The sequence below is a fragment of the Macaca mulatta genome, chromosome 5, assembly GCF_049350105.2.
Source record: "Macaca mulatta isolate MMU2019108-1 chromosome 5, T2T-MMU8v2.0, whole genome shotgun sequence".
Taxonomy (NCBI): domain Eukaryota; kingdom Metazoa; phylum Chordata; class Mammalia; order Primates; family Cercopithecidae; genus Macaca; species Macaca mulatta.
Genome location: NC_133410.1, coordinates 5,001,873 through 5,027,188, shown reverse-complemented (window position 1 = coordinate 5,027,188; position 25,316 = coordinate 5,001,873). Strand labels below are relative to the sequence as shown.

The window sequence follows — 25,316 nt, the reverse complement described above, 5'->3', positions numbered from 1 at the left end:
GCCTTCCCTGCCCCATCCACAAACCAAGGTGGTCTTCTTTGCAAAGTCATCACCATGTCGTTTGGCCTCTGAGGCAATGTGGGCCCCCTACTCTGCGTCATGGCAAGGCTCTGCACTGTCCCCCACGGTGGCCCCTCGGGCAATGACCTTGACACCACAGAGGAGGCATTTGCGGAGACTCTCACATGAGAAATGAGTCCCCTGCCCCGGCAGTCCCCCCGCTTACCTCCAGTCTCGTCCGGTCCACATCCTTGGGCAGTTTCACTCGAATTCGGTTTGTGACGATGAGGGAGTCATACGGATAGATCTGTTGGGGGAGGAAATCACAGGGTCACCTCACGAAGCAAGTGTGTGCTGGCACCAAAAATCTGAGCAGAAGGCCACCGAGAATACATACTTGCGTCTGCACCTGACACACACATTTCATAGGGAAAGCACAACAGAAAGGACTTTTAACCTGGGCAGGTGTGGCGCGGCACGGAGGTCAGTGTGGGAGCGGCCCCGCTTACCTTGTATTCTGTAAGAGAGAGAGAGCGGAGACCACGAGATGGTTTAGAAAGTGCGAGACGTTGTCCAAGGTGAGTGCAATCCCCACCCTGGGGTACTCCTGTCTCCCCCCTGCAGTCAGCTGGGCCATGCACGGTCCCCGAGCAGCCTGCACTGGGACTCTAATCTCAGAGCTGTAGGCAGAAGAGCTCTGAGGGCCTCCCCTAGGAAACCAGAACAGGAGGCATGGTCAGGCTGGAGGCCAGGCTGGACGCTGGAGGCCAGGCTGGTAGCCGGAGGGCGGCATTGCGCTTTTCAGCTGTGACGCTGTCTCTCTGGTGGTCTGGGCCACCCTGAGAAAGATGCCAGCCTCAGTTTACTTCCTGGGCAGTGGGCATTTCAAGGGAAACTTTTACGGGGTGTTGTGGAGACTGACATCTCGCTACAGTCTGTCTCTCCCATCTCTCACTGTCTTACCTTACTAACTCTGTATTTTCTCCTTTTCAAACTACTCAGCTCTGCTCCCTAATGTCTTACTTCCAGACTGAAAGCGTCTTATCACAAAAATGAAACCGTGTGGATCGTAGGGCCTCCATGCACACAGAACCCACAGAAAGCAGTTATCTACAGAACCTGGTCCTCAAGTCAGTCTCAGAAGGGAGACCCCGTGTCGGGAAGTCGGTCCCGGAGTTTCCCCACATGCCCCGTGTGGTTCTGGATCTGCCAGCTCCGAGGCCCCGGGGACCGAAGGCCACTTAGAGGGAGCAGGCTGTGGCGCACTGATGCTCTCCGTCCCCATGCAACCCAACCCAGCAGAGCAAGGTTCCCCTGCCACTCTTGGGGACAGAAGCTGACCAGGAGGTAAGCAGTGCCTTCTGCCAGGCACCTGCCACAGGACCAGGTGGCCGCTCTGGTAACACAAACCTCCTAGCAGCCCTGCTGAACCCGGAGGGTCACTCTGCATGCCAGGAGCCACACGGCGAGCGAGACGCAGGCAGGGTTTGGCCCAGCGCCGTCCCGCTCAGACCCTGGAAGCCTGTGCCTGTGACTTTGCTTCCCCAAGTGACACAGCGTGCCATACAATGCAGGACAGGGCCACCGTGGCCACGGATGGGAGAGAGGGAGCATCGCGGGTAAAGCTAGCTGGGAGTGGAACTGACTGTCGGCCGGGAGAGGCAGGGAAAGCAGCAGGCCCTCCCCTGAGGTGTTCCTGCCCCGCAGATTTCTGCAGGCTGTGGACGGGGCGGTTTCAGAAGGAGACTTGTGGAATGTGTTAGCGACCCCTGCCCCAGCCAGAGACCCACAGGGTCCCCGCTCCGTGTACCTCGCATGCCCCAGCTGGCATCCGGGTCTGCTCCACAGGGGGCCAGATTGGCATTCTGGAAGAGAAAGAGAGGTTGGGCGGCAAGAGACAGGCGGCACGAGGGCACGTGGGTGGGCGGGGAAAAGGAGATGTTGCCTCTTGGAGGCTGCGGTCCTCTCACTGCCTGGGGAGCAGGGTGTCCTGAGCACAGAGGTGGGGTGTAGGTGACGGAAGGACAGCGACGGTGGCTCAGGAAGAGGAGAATCTAGGATGCTGCGCCCGTGGGACCGGCCAGCTTTCTTGCTCATAGGATGCCCACCGCCTGGGGGCTCCACAGACCCTTCCTGTGTGGACGGCTCCAACCCCGTTTGAAAGCTGCTCCCAGGTGCCTGGGTTCCCTGCTCTGCAGCTGGCGCGGATCACAGCGGGGGGCTCAGCACCATTTCTTTGTGCACGCGGCGCTAGGCGTGGCGCTCTGCGGTTCCCCATTGGTGATCTGATCCCTCCACACGGTGGGCTCCTGAGCACAGCGCCTAGAAAGTGCTGTCCCAGGTGCTCGGGGAGCCCCAGGGTCCACCCCGGGCCCTCTGTTCCCTGTAAGATGGCCAAGAGGGAAGACTGGCTGCCATCTTCTGGCACTGTGCACGATCGTGGAACTCCTAGGGTATTCTTAGAGCTACACGGACGCACGCGGCTGTGTGTGTGAGTCAAAGTCCATCCACCCCAAATGCTCCAAAACGAGGGGGCTCCTACCTCCCTGGAAACTGTGGTACTCACGGCAGCTGTGTGTGTGACTGTTTCAAAGGTTAAAGGAGCCCCTGTCTGTAAGGCCTCTGGGATGTCACCCGGCATGTTGTAAGCGCCCATACAAGGTGGCGGTGCCTCTGACAATGACTAAGGGTGACACTCTGAGGGGTGATGGGCCCGAGAGCTCCTGCCCCTGTCTCAGGTGCTCCTGGCATTCATCAGCAAACTCTGCCACTTTAGTGCACTGCAACCATTAGTGTCTGGAACTCTTTCCCTTCTGTCCACCTGGAAGCATCATCGACACGTCCTGCAAACCTCTATGGAGGGTTCCCCACCCTCTAAAGCCTGCACTGAGACCCCGCAGGGGTCTGTCAGTCCTGCCCCTGCCCACCTCCTGCACCTCACTGGCGCCCGGGGTTTGCACTATGAACCCGGAGCCACGCTCTGTGGTGGTTGTGCCTTGGCTGCCCGCGGTGGACGGAGCCTGTTGAAGAAAATGTCTTTTTCACACTCCGTTCCCCAGCACCTGCAATGGGGTCTCAAACGGGGTCAGGGCTCTTGGCCAGCGCTGCTGAAACTGGGTACAGGGATCACATTTCAGCGGGGAGAGTTCTGCAGCCAAAGGAGAGATGGTACACTCAGCCCAGCGGGTCTGTTACAGGGGGAAGTGTTTTCAACGGGAGCTTTGCAGCAGGCGATCAGAGAGGAGCCGGTTATAACCTAGAAAGCATGAGAGCAGGAAGACCTCAGAGCACCGAATCCGAAGCCCTTCACCAGAAACAGGAAAACGGAGGCTCCGAGGGAAGCCGGAGCCGGACCTTGTTCCTGACGCAGAGCTGGAGTCAGAGGGCTAGGGTCAGGCTCACGAGTTGGGTAAGCACCCAGGCAGAGGACTGGAACCAGTCTCTATTTACATTTTTGCTATTTTGTTTATCATGAATTTTTTGCATTAATTTGGATTTCTAAAAATATTGCATTAAAATCTGACTTATCTTGACTGCATTTTTTCTTTAGTGCTTTGCTCCCTCACCCTAGTTCTGGGCCTGGACCCTGAGCCAGGGCCCTCTTGCCTCCACCACTTCACAAAATAACTCTTCCCTTTAGGAGTATTCACAAATAATCTCTATTTTTCTTCGAGACAGAGCCTCGCTCTGTCACCCAGGCTAGTGTGCAATGGCGCAATCTTGGCTCAATGCAACCTCCACCTCCCAGGTTCAAGCGATTCTCCTGCCTCAGCCTCTTGAGTAGCTGGAATTACAGGCACCCGCCACTATGGCCAGATAATTTTTGTATTTTTAGTAGATATGGGGTTTCACATGTTGGCCAAGCTGGTCTTGAACTCCTGACCTCGGGTGATCCGCCTGCCTTGGCCTCCCAAAATGCTGGAATTACAGGCATAAGCCACTGTGCCTGGCCATGCAACTATTTTTTAATTTTTAATTTTAAGAGACAGAGTCTGGCTCTGTCACCCAGACTGGAGTGCAGTGGCACGATCTCAGCTCACTGCAACCTCCATTTCCTGGGCAATCCTCCCACCTCAGCCTTCTGAGCAGGTGGGACTACAGGAAAGCACCATCACACTTGGCTAATTTTTGTATTTTTTTTTTTTTTTTTGGTAGAGATGGAGTCTCCCTTTGTTGCCCTGGCTGGTATTAAGCTCCTGGTTTCAAGCTATCTGCCCACCTCAGCCTCCCAAAGCACTGGGATTACAGGTGTGAGCCATCCTTCCTGGCCATGCCTGGCTAATTAAAAAAAAACAAACAAACTGTAGAGATGGGGTCTTGTTCTGTTGCCCAGGCTGGTCTCAAACTCTTGGCCTCAAGCAATCCTCCCGCCTCAGCCTCCCAAAGCACTGGGATTACAGATATAAGCCACCGTCTCCACTCAAGAACAATGTTTTCATACATTTTCTTAGACTCAGACTAGCACCCCAGGTGCACCTGTTCTGGTCAGGGAACCTCTAGGATAAAGCTATGGCTTTGCCTTTGCCGCCTGGCACGTCTGATGTGAAAGAGAAATGCTGCCCCCTAGTGCCCGCTGCTCTGCATAATGGCCTTCCAAAACTCACAGGGCACCACCTTCACCTTGGTTGGTTGGAAACTCACTCCCCAGCAGCAAAACTAGCTTCCTTTGGTCTTCCAGGCTCTGAGATAAGATGGAGACTCTAGGGCAGAGATGAGGCATCTACCAGGTGGAGGAGGGGGAATACTTTTTAGGTCTAGAGCAGGGAAAGTGGGGTCTACTTCTGGTCTTGTAAGTGCAAAGTGGGGATGGGGTGTGCAAGGCCTTTCAGGTGCAAGGGGTCTTGAGTTACTGCCTTTATGTGTGGACCAGCAGGAGAGCTAAGTGGCCAGAGGGCACCACAAAGGCAGCACCACCAGGCATATTCCTGGCTGACTCCCCTACGCCGCTTAGTGGCAGCACCAGGGATTTTAAAAGCAATACATGATTTACCTGTCCCATTTGTTTACTACTTATTTTTATTTTATTTTAGAGCCAGAGTCTCGCTTTGTCACCCAGGCTGGAGTGCAGGGGCGTGATCTCGGCTCATTGCAACCTCCGTCTCCTGGGTTCAAGCGATTCTCCGCCTCAGCCTCTCGAGTAGCTGGGATTACAGGCATGCGCTACCATGCCTAGCTAATTTTTGTATTTTTAGTAGAGACGGGGTTTCACCATGTTGGCCAGGCTGGTCTCGAACTCCTGACCTCAGGTGATCTGCCTGCCTTGGCCTCCCAAAGTGCTGGGATTCCAGGCGTGAGCCACCGCGCCCAGGCTGTTTAGCACTTCTTATGTGCCTGTGGCTCTACACATACATTCTCTAACCTTTGCAGCAACTCCAGGAGGTGAGCTCTGTCATTTTACAGATGAGCCTGAGAGAGACGAAGCAACTTGCCTGAGATCATATGGCAAATACATGGGACTGTAAATATTTGGGCCCATGTGTTTTATTTTCCAAAAATTATACTGAAATTGCTAATAGGAATTGAGATTATGGCCGTTTGCCACTGGTCACCCTTCTTTTCTTGCTAAAGCTCACATTGGAATGTGTTACTTAGCAGCTAGTGGAAGCAAGATAGAGTAGGAATTGCTTTTTAAACAATTACTCATATGGGAACCATGCTATGGAGCTTATAAAAAATTTCACAACTATAATGTTATTTGTCCTCAAAAAAACCCTCAAGAGGTAAGGATAATTTTTTAAAGACTAGAGAATAGAGACTCAGAAAATTTCAGTAACTTGCCCAAAAACAGAGCTGTGATTTGAACTCAAGGCTGTCTGATGCTAACGCATGTGTTCTTTGCAGCACTACAGTTTGGAAATACCAAATTTTTTAAATTTGTTAATGCCTGTCTTGTAGTCACATGCATAAACATTTTAATAAATATTTTCTGAACATGTGAAAATCCGATTCAAGAGATATATTTTTCATGTACCTATTCGATTGTTTGCTATTTGTACTATTTTTCTATGTACATAATTAATTTTTTGTTCACTAGGTACATTTGTCTTTTTTTTTTTTTTTTGAGACAGAGTTTTGCTCTGTTGCCCCAGGCTAGAGTGCAGTGAACAACCTCAGCTCACTGCAACCTCTGCTTCCCGGGTTCAAGCATTCTTTATTCTTGTGCCCAAGTAGCTGGGATATTAGGCATGTGCTACCATGCCTGGCTAATTTTTGTATTTTTAGTAGAGATGGGTTTTCACCATGTTGGCCAGACTGGTCTCAAACTCCTGGCCTCAAGTGATCCACCCACTTTGGCCTCCCAGAGTGCTGGGATTATAGGCATGAACCACTTTGCCCGGCCCCATTTGTTTTATTTATTTATTTATTTATTTTTGAGATGGAGTCTCTCTCAGTCACCCAGGCTGGAGTGCAGTAGCGTGATCTTGGCTTACTGCAAGCTCTGCCTCCTGGGTTCACGCCATTCTCCTGCCTCAGCCTCCCGAGTAGCTGGGACTACAGGCACCCGCCACCAAGCTCAGCTAATTTTTTTTTGTATTTTTAGTAGAGATGGGGTTTCACTGTGTTAGCCAGGATGGTCTCAATCTCCTGACCTCGTGATCTGCCCATCTCGGCCTCCCATAGTGTTAGGATTACAGGCATGAGCCGCCGTGCCCAGCCTCATTTGTTTTATTTCAAAAGAGTCATATTCCAATCACCCACCATACTTGTATTTAATCAAGGTATCTGGCATTGCCATGTTGCTTGGTGCATTTAAGTTGATGAATGCTATAACTGCTTTATTAAATTACGCCTTCATAATGAATTAGTGTTCCCCTTTTATACTATTAATTTTTATTAACTCCTTTTAGTCTTAACTTTCACTTTATTTGATATTACTATTGCCACTCTTGCTTGCCTTTTGTGATTTTAGTATCTTTCTTATCCTTTTGCTCATCCTTAAAAAGTAGTTTTTAAGTGTGCATCTTATGATAACACATCTGATTTAAAAAATCCAATCTGACAGTCTCTGTCTTTTAATAGCACAGCTCAGTCTCTTCACATTCAGCATCATGCTTTTTCAGAATGAGCCTTCTTCCAGGGAGCTACCACAAGGACCTGCTGCCACCAGTGGTCACGTTCTGATTAACAGACAGGTGGTACCTGTCAGAGTCATTACTGCCTCATCCACAGGGAGAGCAGTAGCAGGCCTCTGTTCTCTATTCATTTCATGGGTAGGTTATGAGCGTCTACCATGCATCAGGCACTGTGGCAGGCTTGGCTATTAGGACATTTTAATGACCTTTAGGACATATTGTGCTTTGGGTCACTGGGCCCTTGTAACAAATCCTTCTGGAAGAACACCCAGGAAAGCCTTTGCTTCCCATGATGAACTAATTTCCCCTCTTCCATCAGACAGTGAGGACTACGTCACTGCCATGATTGCCTCTATGCCTTGGCTACCAGGAAGCTCAGAGGTAAGCTTTGACAGCTTTTCTCATGTAAAATATATATATATATATATATATATATATATATTTTTTTTTTTTTTTTTTTTTTTTTGAGACAAAGTCTTGGTCTGTCACCCAGGCTGGAGTGCAGTGGTGTAATACTCATTGCAACCTCTGCCCTCCAGGTTCAAACAATTCTCCTGCCTCAGTCTCCCAAGTGGCTGGGACTATAGGTACCCACCACCATACCTGGCTAATTTTTTAATTTTTGTAGAGATGGGGAGGCAGGCTGGTCTTGAACTCCTGACCTCAAGTGATCTGCCTGCCTCGGCCTCCCAAAGTGCTGGGATTACAGGCATGAGCAACTGTGCCCTGCCTCTCAGGTAATATTTTTTTGTTTGTTTTTTGATGTAATTTTCTCCTGTAGTTTCTTTCTCTCCTCCTTTGTAATTTGGTGTTCACGGGATTTTGGTCTCACTGCATCTATGCTTGAGGTCACCCAGAATCGTTTCTGGAAGTAAAGGCAAATCAAGAAACGACCTAGCAAATGACTTAGGAGCACTGTAGGCCATCAGCAACAGGGCACGGACTCACACTCCCAGGGCATCTCCAGGGGAAGGGCATGAGTCCAGGTGCTGAGCAGGGCCACCCTGCAAAAGGCTGGTCATGTGAAAGATCAAGTATCTGGCCTTCTCACTGAGAAACAGGCATAACAGTACATAAAAGTCTTAGAAAGAGTGAAAAAATAGGAAAGAACATTAGCAGGGAAAAGAGAATCCCAAAGCAAAGTCGTTAATAATCTTCACCAATCTCCCCCAGAAGCAATGTGAAAAGCTAAGAATCTCCACGTGATGATGAATTCCGTGCATATCAGTTCTCCTAGCACATGCAGAGAGCACACCAGCTAACGCTCTCCTTCCCACCCCTTAGTCTGCAGGAGAAACACATTTACAGAAGTTTAGTTCTTAATTCTGTAAAGCTTGAGGTTCTGTTCTCAACAGTTCTAGGAGAGGGAGTGAAGACGGTCCCTGCCAGAATGTCTGGATCGGCTGTTCTCAAACAGTGCGGCATCTGGAGACCACGACTTTCTCTGCAGATGCTGAGAGGCGTCAATTTGCACCATTTTAGCACGTGAGCCTAGAGAAGAACCTTCCCAGAGGATGCACAGCCCCGGCGTCAGTGACGCAAGACTACAAACGCAGAGCGTGCTGTTCTCTCGCTTTCCTTCCATATATTGAGGAAAGTCTCCAGGACCTCACTCGGGTGGTGGAACACCTTGGCTTGGTCCAGACTGTGAACACTGCGCTCACCAGCCCCAGGGTCAGAGAACAGCTGTTCCAGGTGAGAAGGGAACATTCTAGACAGTTTTCCCACTGTCCCCAGGACCCCTAACATTGAGCTCAGGGATTTGCACATCTTGGTGTCGTAGGAGTCCTGTGGACATTGGTCCAGCTCTCTTATCTCCCCTGCTTTCCATGTGGAAGAAGACGAGTGGAGAATTCCTTTGGAGAAAATTCAAAGAAGCATGCCACATGCATGGTCCCCAGTTAGGCCCATTCCAGAATGGGAAGAGCATTTCGTTGGGTGGGGGTGGGGTTGGCTAGAATCAAATCATGCAGAGGTGCCTGGGCCTGGGGGAGATCCAGGGAGGCTGGGCCTTGGACAAAAACACAGCAGCAGGTCTGACAGAGCCTGAAGGAGATGGAAAGAACAAATGCCAGCCCAAGAGGACACCCACGGCTTCTGGAGACGGTGTCCTGTGGCCTTGACCCTGGGGAGAGTACCTGCCTGAGGACGCCATCCAGGGGTTACACACAGCCAAGGCTGCTCCAGTGCAACAAAGACGGGGTTAGTTTTTTAGTGGCCTCTGTTGAGAGGTGAATTGCCTCCGTTTATGAACAAATTTCCAGACTACGACGAGGCTGCCTTGTGCAGTGGGGAGGCCCCTGGGCTATGTGTGTGTGTCTGTGCGTTGGGAGGTCTGGGACCAGCAAGCCTGCTCCACCCTAGGGGTCCTCACCGGGGACCCCTGTGAAGCTGTGGGCAGAGGAACAAACACGAGCAGCTCTTCCTAAGGCGTTAACTGTCCTGGGGAACAGGACCTGGCCCCTCTGCAAGGCAATCAGCCCTCAGATTTTCTGGGCTCATATTCAGATGCCCCAAGAGTCAGCAAACTCAGGGTAGGAGATGGGATCGGCCTTCAGCTGGGGGCAGCCAAAGAGCCTGACTTCGAGTTAATCCAATCTCCGTGCAGCCTCAAGTAACAGCCTTGGATGCTAAGGATTGTTTGGTGTAATCACAGTAACAGTAATAGCAGTGAAGGCCAGGCCATCCCAGATAAGGAGGTGGGCACTTGGCTCACACAGGCTCACCAAATGCAACAGCCCTTGAAGGTTGTCAGGCTCAGCGCCACAGGAGGAGGAAGAGGGTTAGGAGTGGCTTCTTGGAGCTGGGCCTGATCACCGTGGGTGGCCCTTGTCTCCCCTGCTCCCACACACTGAGGTCTCTCTGGGGCCGGGGGCAGGGAGGCGGGGTGGGGAGGGTGTTGCCCAGGTCTGGTCCGGTCCTGGTAGGGAAAAAGCAGTGGTGGCAGAGGCAGCCCCTGGGTGGGGCATCAGGCAGAGGCAGGTGGGCCGCAGGGTCCCCGGGGCCTCTCCTCCTGCTTCGTGGTCAAGAAGCTGTGGGAAGCGTGCTCAGCCTCACAGCCATCGTTAGTACCCCGTGGCCAGGGAGGGGTCAGTACCTACCCGCTGGTCCAAGCCATTCTTTCCATGTCCTGGGAGAGGGTCAGATTTGGAATAGGGGAATCCTGAAACAGACACAGCACAGCTTTGTCACGCGCGCAGACTAGGTGCAGCAGCGAGGGGGGTGCAGCCCTGGGGGGCTTCCCACCGAGGTGGACAAGGCTGGGCAAGTAACACAGGGGAGGCCCCCTGAGGACCACGCCCGGCCTCAGTGGTGACCTTCTGTTCCCAGGGCACTGACTGAGGAGGAAGCCACGGAGGGGTAATGTCCTGAGCCTGCCCATGACACCGGAAACGCCACAGAACCTCAGCCCAGCTGGCCCCTGTGTTCAGGAACAGGCTCTGGCCTGGGCAGCACCTGGCACCTGGGCCACGCCCCTTACTTTACAGACAGGGGAGTTGGGCAGAATCAGGAAGGGACACAGTCTCTGGAACCCTGGAGGAACAGCAGAGCTGTGCCATCCTGTGGCAAATGGAGGCCCACCAGAGGTGGCAAATGGAGGCCCACCACCAAGCACATGGGGCCTGGAGGCAATTTTATTTTAATAAACTTCTTGGCTGGGCATATTGGCTCACACCTGTAATCCTAGAGCTTTGGGAGGCCAAGGAGGGAAAATCATTTGAGGCCAGGAGTTCAAGACCATCCTGGGCAACATAGCAAGACCACCCCTGCACAAAGCAATGAGACGGCTGCAGTGGTGCACGCCTGTGGTCCTAGCTATTTGGGAGGCTGAGGTGGGAGGATCCCTTGAGCCCAGGAGCTTGAGGCTGCAGTGAGCTATGCTCACACCACTGCACTCCAGCCTGGGAGACAGAGTGACATCCTGTCTCTAAAAACAAATAAATAAATAAATAAAATCCTGAGTTGCTTGCAATTGGGGGGCTTCATATTAAAATCCAAATTTCGTGAAATAGTAGAGGGCTAGTCTGAGACAACAAATTCTGGATTCCCTGTGCAGCAAGGCTTGCTGGGGCTGCCAGGAGGGGGCAGCCTTTCCCAGCCCCCCACCGAGCTCCCTCCATTGCTCATGTCCCTGGCTGGCCCTGGGTGGGCCTGGGAGCTTGCTGGAAGTTTGAGACCTCCAAAGTAACCTCTTCAACGTCATGTGATGGGAGAGCAGGGAGGAAGTGAACGCCTGCCTGGCTCAGAGGGGGTGTGGTTGCATTCTGGAAAGGAAGGGGCAGAGTGTGGACCCTGGAGAGGCAGGGCCCTCCACACGCAGGGAAGCATCCTTAAAAGACCTGTCCTGGGTCCCTAAACTGTCTGTCTTTCCACTAGCCTGTGGGGTCTTACAGAGCACAGCCCACACCTGCCTCATCTGGCGGTGTCACCCCAGTACCGGGCCCCAGTGGCGCAGGCCAGCCATGTACAGGGCCAGATGCCCACAGTCACTCCTGGGAGCTGCCAGGCCGCCCATGAGGCCTCCGAGGGGAAGGCGGCTCACATCCTTCAGTGCTCACAAGGCTGCATGTCTTTCGCAAGGACCGTGCCTCCAGGGGCAAGGCAGGTTCTGTGCACAGAACCGCCCACCCGCCCACTCCAGGGACCTCATTTCTGAGCAAAGGATGCTTCTCCCAGGGGTTTCATTTGGGGGTTCCTCACGGACTCAATGAGGACAGGGAAGAAATTCCATGAAGGTCATATGGGGACACAGAGAAGCCTGTGGGAGGAGCCTCAGCTGGGGACTTGTTTGCAACAGGGTGGCCAGTGGAAAGGTTCCACATGTGGGTCAGGAAGGCCTTTTAAACATCAAGATCAAGGTCCTCAAACTTATCTTAGCAGAGGAACTCCCTCGACATGCGAGCTTTTATGTGAACGCTGATATGCAAAACAGGCAAATGAGGAGCCGGGAAGACAGACGTGGGGAGAGGGGTGGGGGCCAGACCTTTGGGGCTATTCCTCCCCCTCCCAGCCCCTCTGAGGCACCCCCAGGTAAAAGGCCAGCTCTTCTCATGTACAGAAGGGGAGTCAGGGCCCAGAGACGTGCAGGAACCTGCCTGAGGTCACTCAGCCAGGTAGCGGCAGCACTGGGACGCCGGACGAGGCCGCCTGCCTTGCAGTCCTGGGGTTCCTCCAGGAGACACCTGCCTCCTCCTTTATGCCCAGAGCCTGGCATGCTCTGGGATCCCGAGGGCACCTCCAGCTCAGCGGGAGGTCCTTATCAGCAAAGGTGCCACAGGGGTGGTTCTCAAATTGGCATCCCCAGCTAACAGCCCCAACCTTGCCAGGGAACTTGTCAAAAATGCAAATTATTGGGCCCCACCCCAGACCTCCTGTGTCAGAATTCTGGGGCTGGGGTCCAGGGATCTGTGTTTTTACAAGGCTTCCAGACCATTCTGATGCACACTGGCCTACCGCCTCGAGAACAGAGAACACCCTCGGTGGTGTCCTGCACCCCTCTTAAGCCCGAGGGCCTCCACCTGCCTGCCCCTGGAGTCACCTGGACAGCGTGTGAGGTTCCCAGTGCCCAGGCTGCCGCCAACGGGTCTTGACTTTTATTTTTTATTTTTTTTTAATTTTTATTTTATTTTATTTTTTTGAGACGGAGTCTTGCTCTGTGCCCCAGGCTGGAGTGCAGTGGCGCGATCTCGGCTCTCTGCAAGCTCCGCCTCCCCGGGTTCACGCCATTCTCCTGCCTCAGCCTCCCGAGTAGCTGGGACTACAGGCGCCCGCCACCTCGCCCGGCTAATTTTCTTGTATTTTTAGTAGAGATGGGGTTTCACCGTGTTAGCCAGGATGGTCTCGATCTCCTGACCTCGTGATCCGCCCGTCTCGGCCTCCCAAAGTGCTGGGATTACAGGCTTGAGCCACCGCGCCCGGCGGGTCTTGACTTTTAACCGCTTCACACGCAGGTGGAAACCTTTCGTCCACGAAGCCTGTGTTATCCTCCCCACTTTGACTACAACTGTCTCAGGGAGGTCTTCTATTTCCTTTGAGCACCCGTATCAGATGGTTCTAGAAGTTTTGCTTCAACCATCCAATGTGATGTAAGAATATGATTCTTTCCAAGAAGAGGGCTGTCTATCACGCTTTGTCCCCGGTTTTACCTATTCCAATGTTCTTCTTTCCTTTCTGAAGTTCCAAGCCTTCTATTATCATTTCCTTTCTGTTTGGAGAAGATTCCTCAGGGGTAGGTCTGTAGGATATTTCACTGAACACAGGATTCATGCGGACACCACATGTTTCACGTGCTGTTTCAGCACGTGAAAGATGTCAGGGCACTTCCTGCTGGCCTCTGTGGTTTCTGATGAGAAATCTCGAATTGGTGTTTCCCCTCTGTTTTTTCTCTCTGGTTGCTTTCAACATTTTTTTATCCTTAATTTTCAGAAATTTAATTATGATATGTCTTGGTGCAGATTTTTGGGGTTTATCCTTTCTTTGGGACTCACTTGGTTTCTGGAACTTGTAGGTTTATGTCTCTTTCTTTTGCCAAAATTGTTACGTTTTCAGCCATTATTTTTTATATATTTATTTTTTTTGAGACGGAGTCTTGCTCTGTCGCCCAGGCTGGAGTGCAGTGGCACGATCTCAGCTCACTGCAACCTCCATCTCCCAGGTTCAGGCGATTCTCCTGCCTCAGCCTCCTGAGTAGCTGGGACTACAGGTGCACGCCACCATGTCCAGCTAATTTTTGTGTTTTTAGTAGAGACAGGGTTTCACCATGTTGACCAGGATGGTCTTGATCTCCTGACCTCGTGATCCGCCCACCTTGGCCTCCCAAAGTGCTGGGATTACAGGCATGAGCCACCACGCCTGGCCTTCTGCTGTCTTTTTTCATTCAAATCATTGATCTTTGGGGTTCTTGGTGTGATGGGTAATTTTTCTACAGTATCCTGGGCATTTTGGATATTATGTTAGGAGACTGATCTTGTTAAGTGTTAAATCCTCTATTTGAGCAGGCTGTCACCCTGTTTAGGTTTCGTGTGTACGGCCTGGTCTTTTGGAGGCTCTGGTTCCAACGACAATTTGCTTTTCAGAATGCTTGCTGAAGTGCTATTCTGGTCTGCTAGATTCAGCTGGAGCTGCCGGTCCGCCCACTTGGTCCCTGCTGGTGCTGCCCGTGGGGATAAAATGCCCTTCTTGGGGTGTCCTGTGTCACCGGGTGGGGGTGGGAGATGCCTGCCATGGGTGGAGACTGTGTCCCTGGGTTCACTCTCAGGACTGCGGGGTGCCTGCTGGCCACCTGCCCATCTACTAGTGTGGCTGCGGGAGGAAAGCACCTGCATCGTCACCTTCTGCCACTGCATGGGAGGCTGGGAGGCTGCAGGCCTGGGCCACCTCCTGCCGCTGGGTGGCGGTGGGAGTGGGCATGCAGGGCTGCTGTTCCCTGAGGTCCTGAGGCTGCCTCGCCAGGCCACTTTGCTGTTCCCACCTTTAGAGTTCTCCTATGACCAACCGTTTGCCGTATCATTTCCAGGTCTGTTTAGTTGTAGGTAGCAGAGAAGAACAGGGAGAAACGAGATGACGCTATCTCACCCCCTGGGCTGCTGTCTGGGCTTCTGAAGTTGGCCTCTCTTGGGGAGGACGAGCAATCCACACATTTTAAAGGTCCAGGGATCCTTTGCACAGCCAGCGCTGAGAATCACTTGTTTATTTATTTAATAGTTTGAGACGGAGTTTTGTTCTTGTTCCCCAGGCTGGAGTGCAATGGCGTGGTCTTGGCTCACTGCAACCTCCTGGGTTCAAGCGATTCTCCTGCCTCAGCCTCCTGAGTAGCTGGGATTAGAGGCATGTGCCATCAGGCCCGGCTAATTTTGTATTTTTAGTAGAGACAAGGTTTCTCCATGTCGGTCAGGCTGATCTCGAACTCCTGACCTCAGGTGATCTGCCTGCCTTAGCCTCCCAAAATGCTGGGATTACAGGCGTGAGCCACTGCACCCAGCCAAGAATCACTGGTTTAAAAAGTCCCTTTATGTATTCAGAGATTTCACTTGACTCTCACCAGCCTACACACTAAACATGAACCCATTTTACAGATGAGAAAGTTGACACCTAATGATATCAAGTGACCTGCTCAAGGTCAGTTACTGACTAGAGAGGCTGAGATGAGGAGGGCTCCCAGCTTCAGGAACCAGTAACCCCATCTTCTCCCAAGCCAGTGTGCCCTGGTGTGGGTTTGCAGACATGTGGGTCTAATGCGTGTCAGATGGAGGCAGACAGCTTTCAAGAGGCGGGGTGTGTGTATTACAGAGAGACACCCACACGGAGAAGGCAGGTAGGGGGCCAGGCGCGTGGCGGCAACTGGGTAGTCCTGATGCCAGTTACATGAGGCCCTGCAGGCACTGGATGCCCACCCGCTCCATGCCCAAGCTCAGCCTAACCAGGCTCCCCGCTGCCTCCCCTCTGTGAAGCCTGCCATGGCCACCTTGCCCTCAGCATCCACCAGGCCTGCTCCTAGGGCCCTGAGCCTCTTCTCCACAGGTCTGTCCTCTTCCAGGCTGGCTCATCAGAAGTCAAAGTCACCGCTGGACATTCAAGGCCGGGCATCTTGTGGGCAGAGGACTGTGGCTCACACGGCGTCTGGGTCTGCTTTGCGGACACCTGACCTGTGAGCCACTCGCTTGGGCAGCTCCCGTGTGCACGGGCAGGAGGCTTGGAGGCTGTGGCACTGCACAGGTTCGGGTCCCCTCTATGAGTCTTGGTGTCTCCATCTGAGGAAGGCGGGCACCCTTCATCCCTGAGCAGTGGTGAACAAGAGGCCCCTTGGCTGGTCTGACTGTGGACTTCAGAAGCAAGTGAGACGGGCCCAAGATGACCACAGAGGGCTTGCCATGGCCTGGCTTGTGAACTTGGAGGTGCTGAGCCTCAACATCCCTCGGGGTCAGCCCACAGGATCCCCGTGTGCTCACGTGCAAGCTCCTCAACCCCCACATGCTCCCTGGCAGGACTGGATCATCCCTGTTCTTACAGATGAGGGAACTTCAAACTCAGAGAGGTTTCTCTTGTACCCAAGGTCACACAGCAAGGGACGGGCTGGGATTGAATCGTGGGTGGACCAGCGCCCTCAGGCAGCGCCCAAGGTCACACAGCAAGGGACGGGCTGGGATTGAATCATGGGTGGACCAGCGCCCTCAGGCAGCGCCCAAGGTCACACAGCAAGGGACGGGCTGGGATTGAACCGTGGGTGGACCAGCGCCCTCAGGCAGCGCTCTCTGAGGCCCCCTCATGTGCTCTTCTGGCCGGTTCTGTGGCTTTGTATTCAGGGTGGCCACCTTCATGTCCCCCACCCCACAGAACCAACGCTGGGTCCCAGGAAGGGCGGCTGCTGCTCGGGGAGCTGTCCCCGGAGCCTTTGGGAAGACGCGGCCAACCACAGGCACAGATGGCGAGGCCGCTGCCTGGGAACGGGAGGCACGGGACTCACACTGCTTCCAGGCACTAAGGGTCCACGGGGAGAAAAGCACACAGGTGACAGATCCGTGCTCCAGGGCCCTGAGCCTGTTCTCTGCGGGTCCGCCCTCTTCCAGGCTGGCTCATCAGAGGTCAAAGTCACTGCTGGACATTCAAGGCTGGGCATCTTGTGGGCAGAGGACTGTGACTTACACAGCGTCTGGGTCTGCTTTGTGGACACCTGACCCATGAGCCCCTCGCTTGGGCAGCTCCCATCCGCTCCCAGGTGCCTGGGCAGGAGGTCTGGAGGCTGTGGCGCTGCACAGGTTCGGGTCCCCTCTCTGAGCCTTGGTGTCTCCATCTGAGGAAGGCAGGCACCCCTCATCCCTGAGCGGTGGTGAAGGAGAGGCCTGTCCAGCTGGACTGGTGAGGGAGGCAGAGCTTCTGGTGTGGGATGGGGCTCTCCAGAGCCCAGGCACCATTGGAAGAGGACAGAGGAGGCCCTGTGGCTGTGGCTGTGAGATAACATAAGCTCCCAAAGGGACACAGGGTGCCACCCAGGCCTGTGCTGCTACCCGCAGAACTGGGAGGCCACACCTGTCCAGTCCCTAGGCATGGGTAAGCCTGCTGGGCACGGGGAGGCACGGGGATTCCAGCTGAAAGCTAGTCTCCAGCCAACCCGACGGCAGCGGCTGCTCCCTGGGGCTCCAGAACCCAGCATGCTCTGCCTGGGGCCACTGTCCTCAGGGTGGTGTATACCTCCAGCTATAGCATCTTTTCCTGGGCTGGGGTCCTCTCCCTGACCTCTGGACCTCCCTCTGCTCTCTCTGGGGGTCAGAGAGCACTCTGCCCACCCAGCGGGAGGCCAGGCCTTCCAGATAGGCCATCACTGTGGCCCAGCTGGCCACTCCTCCCTAATAGCCTCTGTACCAAGGGGCCCTCCGGCCACCAGCTGGATGCCAAGGTGGCCACGCCTGAGCCCCAGCTCTCCCTGGGCTGTCCCTCCACGCCCTTTCCCTAGGATCGGCCCTGTTGGCCACCCCCTTCCCTGCTTCCCTGGCCCACTCCTTCTCCTGGCTTTCTCCCTCCTGGGCACTCCTCCCCACTTCCTCCGTGGAGTCTCCTGCCCGGCGATGGTACCTTCCCACCTGCCCGCTTGTCAGCACACACATGTGCTTGTTCTCTTTCTCTCTTTCTCTTCTTCTCTGTCTCCTCCCAGCATTTTGCTGAGATGGGGAGATGGGAGGATGCAGACAAGGAGTAGGCCGGGGGCCAGGCAGGAGATCACACCTTATTTGGGTCTCAGACCCTCTTTAGAAAGGAACACACACTCAGGACACAGCCACGCGCTCACAGTCACAGTGGCTGGGGCTACCAGCTCCCGTGGTTCCAGTCCTATCTGGGAGGCAGGGACCCTCAGTCTCTGCCTCCAGCCTGGACCTCTCCTCTGAGCTCCATCTGCCCGCTGGCAACCTCCCTGGACGTCTCAGGTTCTCCCAGCCAACGTGAAGACATGCATTTGTTCCCATCCCATCTCTGAGTAAAGGTGGCCTCTGCCGGCCTGTGCCAGAGCCAACCCAGTGTCTTCTTTGATTCCGTCACTCCCGCACCCAGTGGTTCCTGAGCTGCCCCCATGCGGGCCCTGCCAGTGAGATCCTTTCAGGGCCCCAGATGCTTTTGTGGGTGCCACAATTCCTCTTGCCCTGGCTGAGCAGCCTGTAGTCCACTGTGTGTGCAGCTGCCTTCTGATGTTTTAAACACAGAAAATGCAACATCTCCTCTCACACTCGTGTCGTGCCAGCGTCCCCCTCCCTGGCACTGCACTCCAGACTTTTCCTGACTGGACCTCGGCCTGCTTCCACCAGCTTCTGGCGAGTCCCACCCCCGCCACCCTTACTGTCTCGGTTTCCCAAGGATGCCCTGCTCCTGCCTCCAGACCTGCCTATAGGCTGTCTGTGCTGCTTAATCCCTGAGTCAGGCCAGGCCTGGTCCTCTCAAGGGCGCACAAATTGCTCTGTGACCCGATGCATGGCCCTCACTGTTCTTCTAGCCCACGGCCGGGCCTCCATCCTGGGGGAGATGGAATGCGCTCCCCCATACATCGGCCCTATTCAAGGCTACACCCGCTTCAAGCCGTGCCAGGCACCATCTCTCTGCCCTGACTACTTATTGCATTTGAAAGCGCACCCTTCCCCCAGCCCTCTCTAGCCCTCTTAGAACAGGGCATTGATTAACTCACTTTCAGCTTGTTTCTGTCTGTCTCGCAGCCCCCAGTAGAATGTCAGCTCCACAGACAGGGAACTTTGTCTGTTTTGGCCTCTGCTCTGTCCCCAGCACCCAGGACAGCACCGGAACACACCAAGCACTCATGAAATACAGAGAGATGCCCCTTGGCTCACCATGGGCTCATCACATCCCATAAACCCAGTAAGATGAAAAGACCATAAGTCGAAAACGCATTGAATGCACCTAGCCTAGCAAACATCATGGCTTAGCCCAGCCTGCCTTAAACATGCTCAGAAACCTGCATTAGCCTTCGGCCAAGTCATCTAGCGCACACACAGCCTGGCGCAGCATAGAGGGCTGGCAGTCTCGTGTCATCCGCTTAATGCTGCACTGAGAGTGAGAAACAGAGTGGGTGTGTGGGTACTGGAGGGTGTGTGGGTACTGGAGGGTGTGGGCACTGGAGGGTGTGTGGGTACTGGAGGGTGTGTGCGTAGTGGAGAGTGTGTGCGTACTGGAGGGTGTGTGGGCACTGGAGGGTGTGGGCACTGGAGGGTGTGTGGGCACTGGAGGGTGTGTGGGTACTGGAGGGTGTGGGCACTGGAGGGTGTGTGGGTACTGGAGGGTGTGGGTACTGGAGGGTGTGTGAGCACTGGAGGGTGTGTGGGTACTGGAGGGTGTGTGTGTACTGGAGGGTGTGGGTACTGGAGGGTGTGTGGGCACTGGAGGGTGTGTGTGTACTGGAGGGTGTGTGGGCACTGGAGGGTGTGTGCGTACTGGAGGGTGTGTGGGCACTGGAGGGTGTATGGGCACTGGAGGGTGTGTGCGTAGTGGAGGGTGTGTGGGTACTGGAGGGTGTGTGTGTACTGGAGGGTGTGTGGGCACTGGAGGGTGTGTGGGCACTGGAGGGTGTGTGCGTAGTGGAGGGTGTGTGGGTACTGGAGGGTGTGTGTGTACTGGAGGGTGTGTGGGCACTGGAGAGTGTCTGCGTACTGGAGGGTGTGTGGGCACTGGAGGGTGTGTGCGTAGTGGAGGGTGTGGGCACTGGAGGGTGTGTGGGCACTGGAGGGTGTGTGGGCACTGGAGGGTGTGTGCGTACTGGAGGGTGTGTGGGCACTGGAGGGTGTGTGCGTACTGGAGGGTGTGTGGGCACTGGAGGGTGTGTGGGTACTGGAGGGTGTGTGCGTAGTGGAGGGTGTGTGGGCACTGGAGGGTGTGTGCGTAGTGGAGGGTGTGGGCACTGGAGGGTGTGTGGGCACTGGAGGGTGTGTGGGCACTGGAGGGTGTGTGGGTACTGGAGGGTGTGTGTGTACTGGAGGGTGTGTGGGCACTGGAGAGTGTGTGCGTACTGGAGGGTGTGTGTGTACTGGAGGGTGTGTGGGCACTGGAGGGTGTGTGGGCACTGGAGGGTGTGTGGGTACTGGAGGGTGTGTGGGTACTGGAGGGTGTGTGGGCACTGGAGGGTGTGTGCGTAGTAGAGGGTGTGTGGGCACTGGAGGGTGTGTGCGTAGTGGAGGGTGTGTGGGCACTGGAGAGTGTGTGTGTACTGGAGGGTGTGTGCGTACTGGAGGGTGTGTGGGCACTGGAGGGTGTGTGGGCACTGGAGGGTGTGTGGGTACTGGAGGGTGTGTGGGCACTGGAGGGTGTGTGGGTACTGGCGGGTGTGTGGGCACTGGAGGGTGTGTGGGTACTGGAGGGTGTGTGCGTACTGGAGGGTGTGTGCGTACTGGCGGGTGTGTGGGCACTGGAGGGTGTGTGGGCACTGGAGGGTGTGTGCGTACTGGAGGGTGTGTGGGCACTGGAGGGTGTGTGGGCACTGGAGGGTGTGTGGGCACTGGAGGGTGTGTGCGTACTGGCGGGTGTGTGGGCACTGGAGGGTGTGTGGGCACTGGAGGGTGTGTGTGTACTGGAGGGTGTGTGGGCACTGGAGGGTGTGTGGGCACTGGAGGGTGTGTGGGTACTGGAGGGTGTGTGGGCACTGGAGGGTGTGTGGGCACTGGAGAGTGTGTGTGTACTGGAGAGTGTGTGGGTACTGGAGGGTGTGTGTGCACTGGAGGGTGTGTGGGTACTGGAGGGTGTGTGTGTACTGGAGGGTGTGGGCACTGGAGGGTGTGTGGGCACTGGAGGGTGTGTGGGCACTGGAGGGTGTGTGCGTAGTGGAGGGTGTGGGCACTGGAGGGTGTGTGGGTACTGGAGGTTGTGTGGGCACTGGAGGGTGTGTGCATACTGGAGGGTGTGTGGGCACTGGAGGGTGTGTGCGTAGTGGAGGGTGTGGGCACTGGAGGGTGTGTGGGTACTGGAGGGTGTGTGGGCACTGGAGGGTGTGTGGGTACTGGCGGGTGTGTGGGCACTGGAGGGTGTGTGCGTACTGGCGGGTGTGTGGGCACTGGAGGGTGTGTGCGTAGTGGAGGGTGTGGGCACTGGAGGGTGTGTGGGTACTGGAGGTTGTGTGGGCACTGGAGGGTGTGTGCATACTGGAGGGTGTGTGGGCACTGGAGGGTGTGTGCGTAGTGGAGGGTGTGGGCACTGGAGGGTGTGTGGGTACTGGAGGGTGTGTGGGCACTGGAGGGTGTGTGGGTACTGGCGGGTGTGTGGGCACTGGAGGGTGTGTGCGTACTGGCGGGTGTGTGGGCACTGGAGGGTGTGTGCGTAGTGGAGGGTGTGGGCACTGGAGGGTGTGTGGGTACTGGAGGGTGTGTGGGCACTGGAGGGTGTGTGGGTACTGGAGGTACATTTTCTACCCAATGTACATTGCTTTCACGCCAGCGGAAAGTCACACAGTCCCACGTCAGAAGTTGGGGACTGCCTGCATCTGTTCACTGGCAGCTCCCACCCACTGTCTATGGGCCGCTATGCTCTTCTTCCAGTTTTTTTTTTTTTTTTTTTTTTTTGAGACGGAGTCTCGCTCTGTCGCCCAGGCTGGAGTGCAGTGGCCGGATCTCAGCTCACTGCAAGCTCCGCCTCCCGGGTTTACGCCATTCTCCCGCCTCAGCCTCCCGAGTAGCTGGGACTACAGGCGCCCGCCGCCTCGCCCGGCTAGTTTTTTGTATTTTTTAGTAGAGACGGGGTTTCACCGTGTTAGCCAGGATGGTCTCGATCTCCTGACCTCATGATCTGCCCGCCTCGGACTCCCAAAGTGCTGGGATTACAGGCTTTGGCCACCGCACCCGGCCCGTTTTTTTTTTTTTTCAGATGGAGTCTCACTCTGTTGCCCAGGCTGGAGTGCAATGGCACAATCTTGGCTCACTGTAACCTCTGCCTCCTGGGTTCAAGCTGTTCTCCTGCCTCAGCCTCCCAAGTAGCTGGAATTACAGGCATCCTCATGATCCGCCCGCCTCGGCCTCCCAAAGTGCTGGGATTACAGGTGTGAGCCACTGTGCCTGACCCTCTTGTTCCAGTTCTGATGTCTGCGAATTCCACCCCTAGGGGGTCTCACGTCTCTAAGCCTGAGCCAGGTGCCCTGCCCTTCCCACCAGATACCCTCGCGAGATTGACAGTAGCACGTCAGGGAGCCTCTTCCTTCGACCACGGACTAAGGAATGTGAGAAGAACTCTTCTGCCCCACCTTGTAGCTCCAGAGGAGTAAAAGGAGAAAGGAGGAAGGCCACCGCTGCCCCAGCCCCCACCCACCGCCTTCCCTTCTGCTCCCAGGAACAGAAAAGCTGCAGCAGGGGCGCTGTCTCCTAACCCTCCCTCCCAACAGGCTCCGAGACCTGGCAGTGGGGAGACAAGCAGAGACAAACACAACCCACCAGACACAGGACTCTGCCAGGTCCCACAGTGAGAGGACACACAGAAGGTGACAGAAAAATGCCAAGCCACAGGTAGGTTGGGGGTGAAACGCCCCCAAATGGGACCTTCCCTGTGTTGCTGCGGAGGTTAACTCAGAGCTCTCCTCACCCCCTCTCCAGCCTGGCCAGACCACCCTTGGCTCCCATCCTCCCACCTCTCACACGTGCCTCATGTGCTGGGGTTTGAGGAAAGGGTCTTAGTCCCTTTGGAAGTGCTGGGTCCTTTCTAGGGACCATTGAGTCCTCTGGGCAGTGCCTCGAGCTGCCCAGGGGACTTGTATTATGCTTATACGCCTCTGACCTTCGAGGGGGGGATGTGGGAGACCTCAAAAGAGAGGATGGGGACTCAAGGGGCTAGGAATGTGGGACCCCAAGCAGTAGCAGGCCTGACTGCTGGGGACGCAGAGTCCATACCACCTTGTGTTTCTCCCCCAGGGCAGCGAGCCTTGTCCTAGAAAACATGTCACAACAGAAATTCAATAGCCTCCCTTCCTGTGTAGAAATCAGGTGCACTCATAATATAAACTACTCTGCACATAGTCCAGATAATGCACTATGTGTAATGTAAACAGGAACAGAAAAGTAGTCAATAGTAAAATGTAGATTTCAATATGATGCCCTCTTTGGAGAGGTGGCAGTGCCTGCTGGGAACTAATGGGATGGGGATGGCTCCCTGGTTTGTCACTGCCATAGAGTCCTCTGGCTTCCCTGCTGGGGAACGGGGACTGGGCCATGCTCACCACTGCCTCTCCACTGCCTAGCACCATGTCCAGCACATAGTAGGTGCTCAGTAAGTATCTGGTGGAGGGATGGATGAAGGTCTGAATGATGAATTCAGCCTTGGGTGAGATGTGCAGATGGTGGTGTGGGTGAGATGAGTTTGTGACCGGGCGCTTGCGAGGCCACAGAGGTGCCCGGCGGGCAGGCGGCGGCGGGATGCGCGTGCGCTCGCTCTGTCGGCGTCTCTGCCTCTGCCAGCTCCCTGCACGCTTCTCCAGGTCAGGGGCTGTTCTCGTCTTCTCTGTCCCCCTCGGCGCCCTGCTCAGCGTCTGGCACAGAGTGGGTGCTCAATAAATACCCGTTGAATGTAACGCATTTCAATTCAACAGACATTTATTGAGTGCCCACTGTGTTGGGTGTCACAATCCTACCTTCCTTGGGCGCGCTACAGATGGACGTCCCGGGGTGCAGGTGGCGTGCCTTGCTGTGTGCAAACGCTTTGTTCAGTAAAAGTTGTGTGCAAATGGAACTGGTGCTCATGGACTCAGGTCTGGGGGCTACTTGGTGATAATCAAAAGAACCCCGAGAGAAAAGGGTGGCTGGCTGTCAGTCTCCGTGTGCTCCCCTTCCCGCCTGGATTCCTCAGGAGGCCGCAGACGGCAAGGCTCACCTGATCCAGGCTCAGCCGGCAGCCTGGGTCCTCGCTGCCATTTCCATGCAAATTGGGAAACAAGGCAATGCCATCGGGACAGAAATAAAGGCACAATCAGAATGGTTGGACACAGCGGGTTTCCTGCTCAGAGGAAGTGACATTAAAACACCAGGAGGAAGCGAAGGAAGGACAGCATCATAGCCACATCCTCACAAGCAGGCACGGCCAGGGGAAGGACAAGCATGTCTGTGCTGGAGCAGAATCTCCCCGGGGAATTCACGAGTGCGGCGCGGGCCATTGGAGTCCTGCAGACCCGGTACGCCAGGGTGGAGGCAGCTGCAGCCTGCGTATGTCTGCACAGGCAGCCTGGGAGAAGAATATGACGGCAAGAGGCGGGGCTGACACACAAGCCCTTGCCACTGAGTGACCAGCCCACCCACACACCTGTCATGGCCTCCGGGCCTCGCAGGGCCGGCCACCCACCAGGCTTGTGTGCTCCTGGGGCAACTCCAGGGCACCTACATTCTGGCATTTTCAAATGAGGAAGCAGTGCACGAGGTGAAGGCCACCTGTGCAGGTCACACAGCGTATCAGGGGTACAGGGGTCACAAGGGGCAGCCCGTCTCTAGTCCGGCTTCTCCCACACAGCACCCCCGCTCCTCTCTTAGTCCTGAGTCCCAGGCAGGCCACAAACGTCAGTGGGAATTCTGGGGACAGTAGTTGGCCTCCCCGAAGAGTCTGTGGGAAGGTTATCCAGTGGGGGAGGCCATCAGTATGGCCCCAGCCTTGCAGAGTTCTGCCAGCCACCTGGCAAGGGAGGGACTGAACTCAGCTGAACGATGCCACCTTGAGATCCCCAAACACTGATTTCCTGGTTCCCAGGGCAAATGCCTTGATGCTGGGACACTGAGCAAGGTGGGGAGGGTGCTGGGGAAGCTGGTGGCGAGCGTGCTGGGGTGCAAGAGGAGTTCTCCTCCTCCAAACACAACGGCATCTGACACGTGAGTGCAGAGGGCAGAGGGACCACGAGCCAGTCCAATGTTCCCTGGCCCGCAGGCAGGTGCTGTACCAGCTGGGGGCAGGGATTCCTGGGATCTGAGAGAGAGGGACCAGAGGACTGGCATGCAGCCCCCCATGGGGGCACAGGCAGGCGCACGAGGACCAGCCCCACAGCCCCCTTGCCCCGCCTGCAGATGAGATGAGCAATTCCTCCAGAAGGAGCACGCTGCTATCTGGGGCGAACCCCTCTCCCTCTGGGGGAGTTTTTTGTGGGGTGGTTTTCCCATGGCAACGTCAACCTTGTGCCTGACCTCTGGGATCCTGGTATTTACAAAGCTGCACCCCAGGCGGGGGCAGAGGCCCGAGGCGTGCACGGACATCTGCTTACAGAGATCATACACAAGCAACACACCTTCCTTTGTTTAAAGT

The 25,316-nt window shown here is 55.3% G+C and overlaps 1 protein-coding gene and 1 non-coding gene across 51 annotated transcripts in view; both read right to left on the bottom strand.

Annotated features, from left to right (window-relative positions):
* The window catches only part of ABLIM2 (actin binding LIM protein family member 2), a 198,989-nt gene that overhangs the window by 19,909 nt on the left and 153,764 nt on the right, over positions 1 to 25,316 (bottom strand). For 15 of the 50 annotated variants that reach the window (XR_013417723.1, XR_013417724.1, XR_013417740.1 and 12 more), the window contains one exon: positions 227 to 307. Coding sequence is in view for 25 of the 50 variants with exons in the window: in XM_078003107.1 (XP_077859233.1) it covers positions 1,414 to 1,865 (452 nt within the window). In the remaining 25 variants the exon portion in view is untranslated. Of the gene's footprint in view, positions 1 to 226; positions 308 to 397; positions 518 to 1,271; positions 1,866 to 10,174; positions 10,237 to 25,316 lie in introns of those variants that run through there. The other 35 variants (XR_013417727.1, XR_013417729.1, XR_013417739.1 and 32 more) reach the window with 12 other exon arrangements.
* On the bottom strand, positions 23,570 to 23,650 carry MIR95 (microRNA mir-95). The gene has a single exon (NR_032390.1). It is a non-coding gene; the product is annotated as a microRNA mir-95 (primary transcript).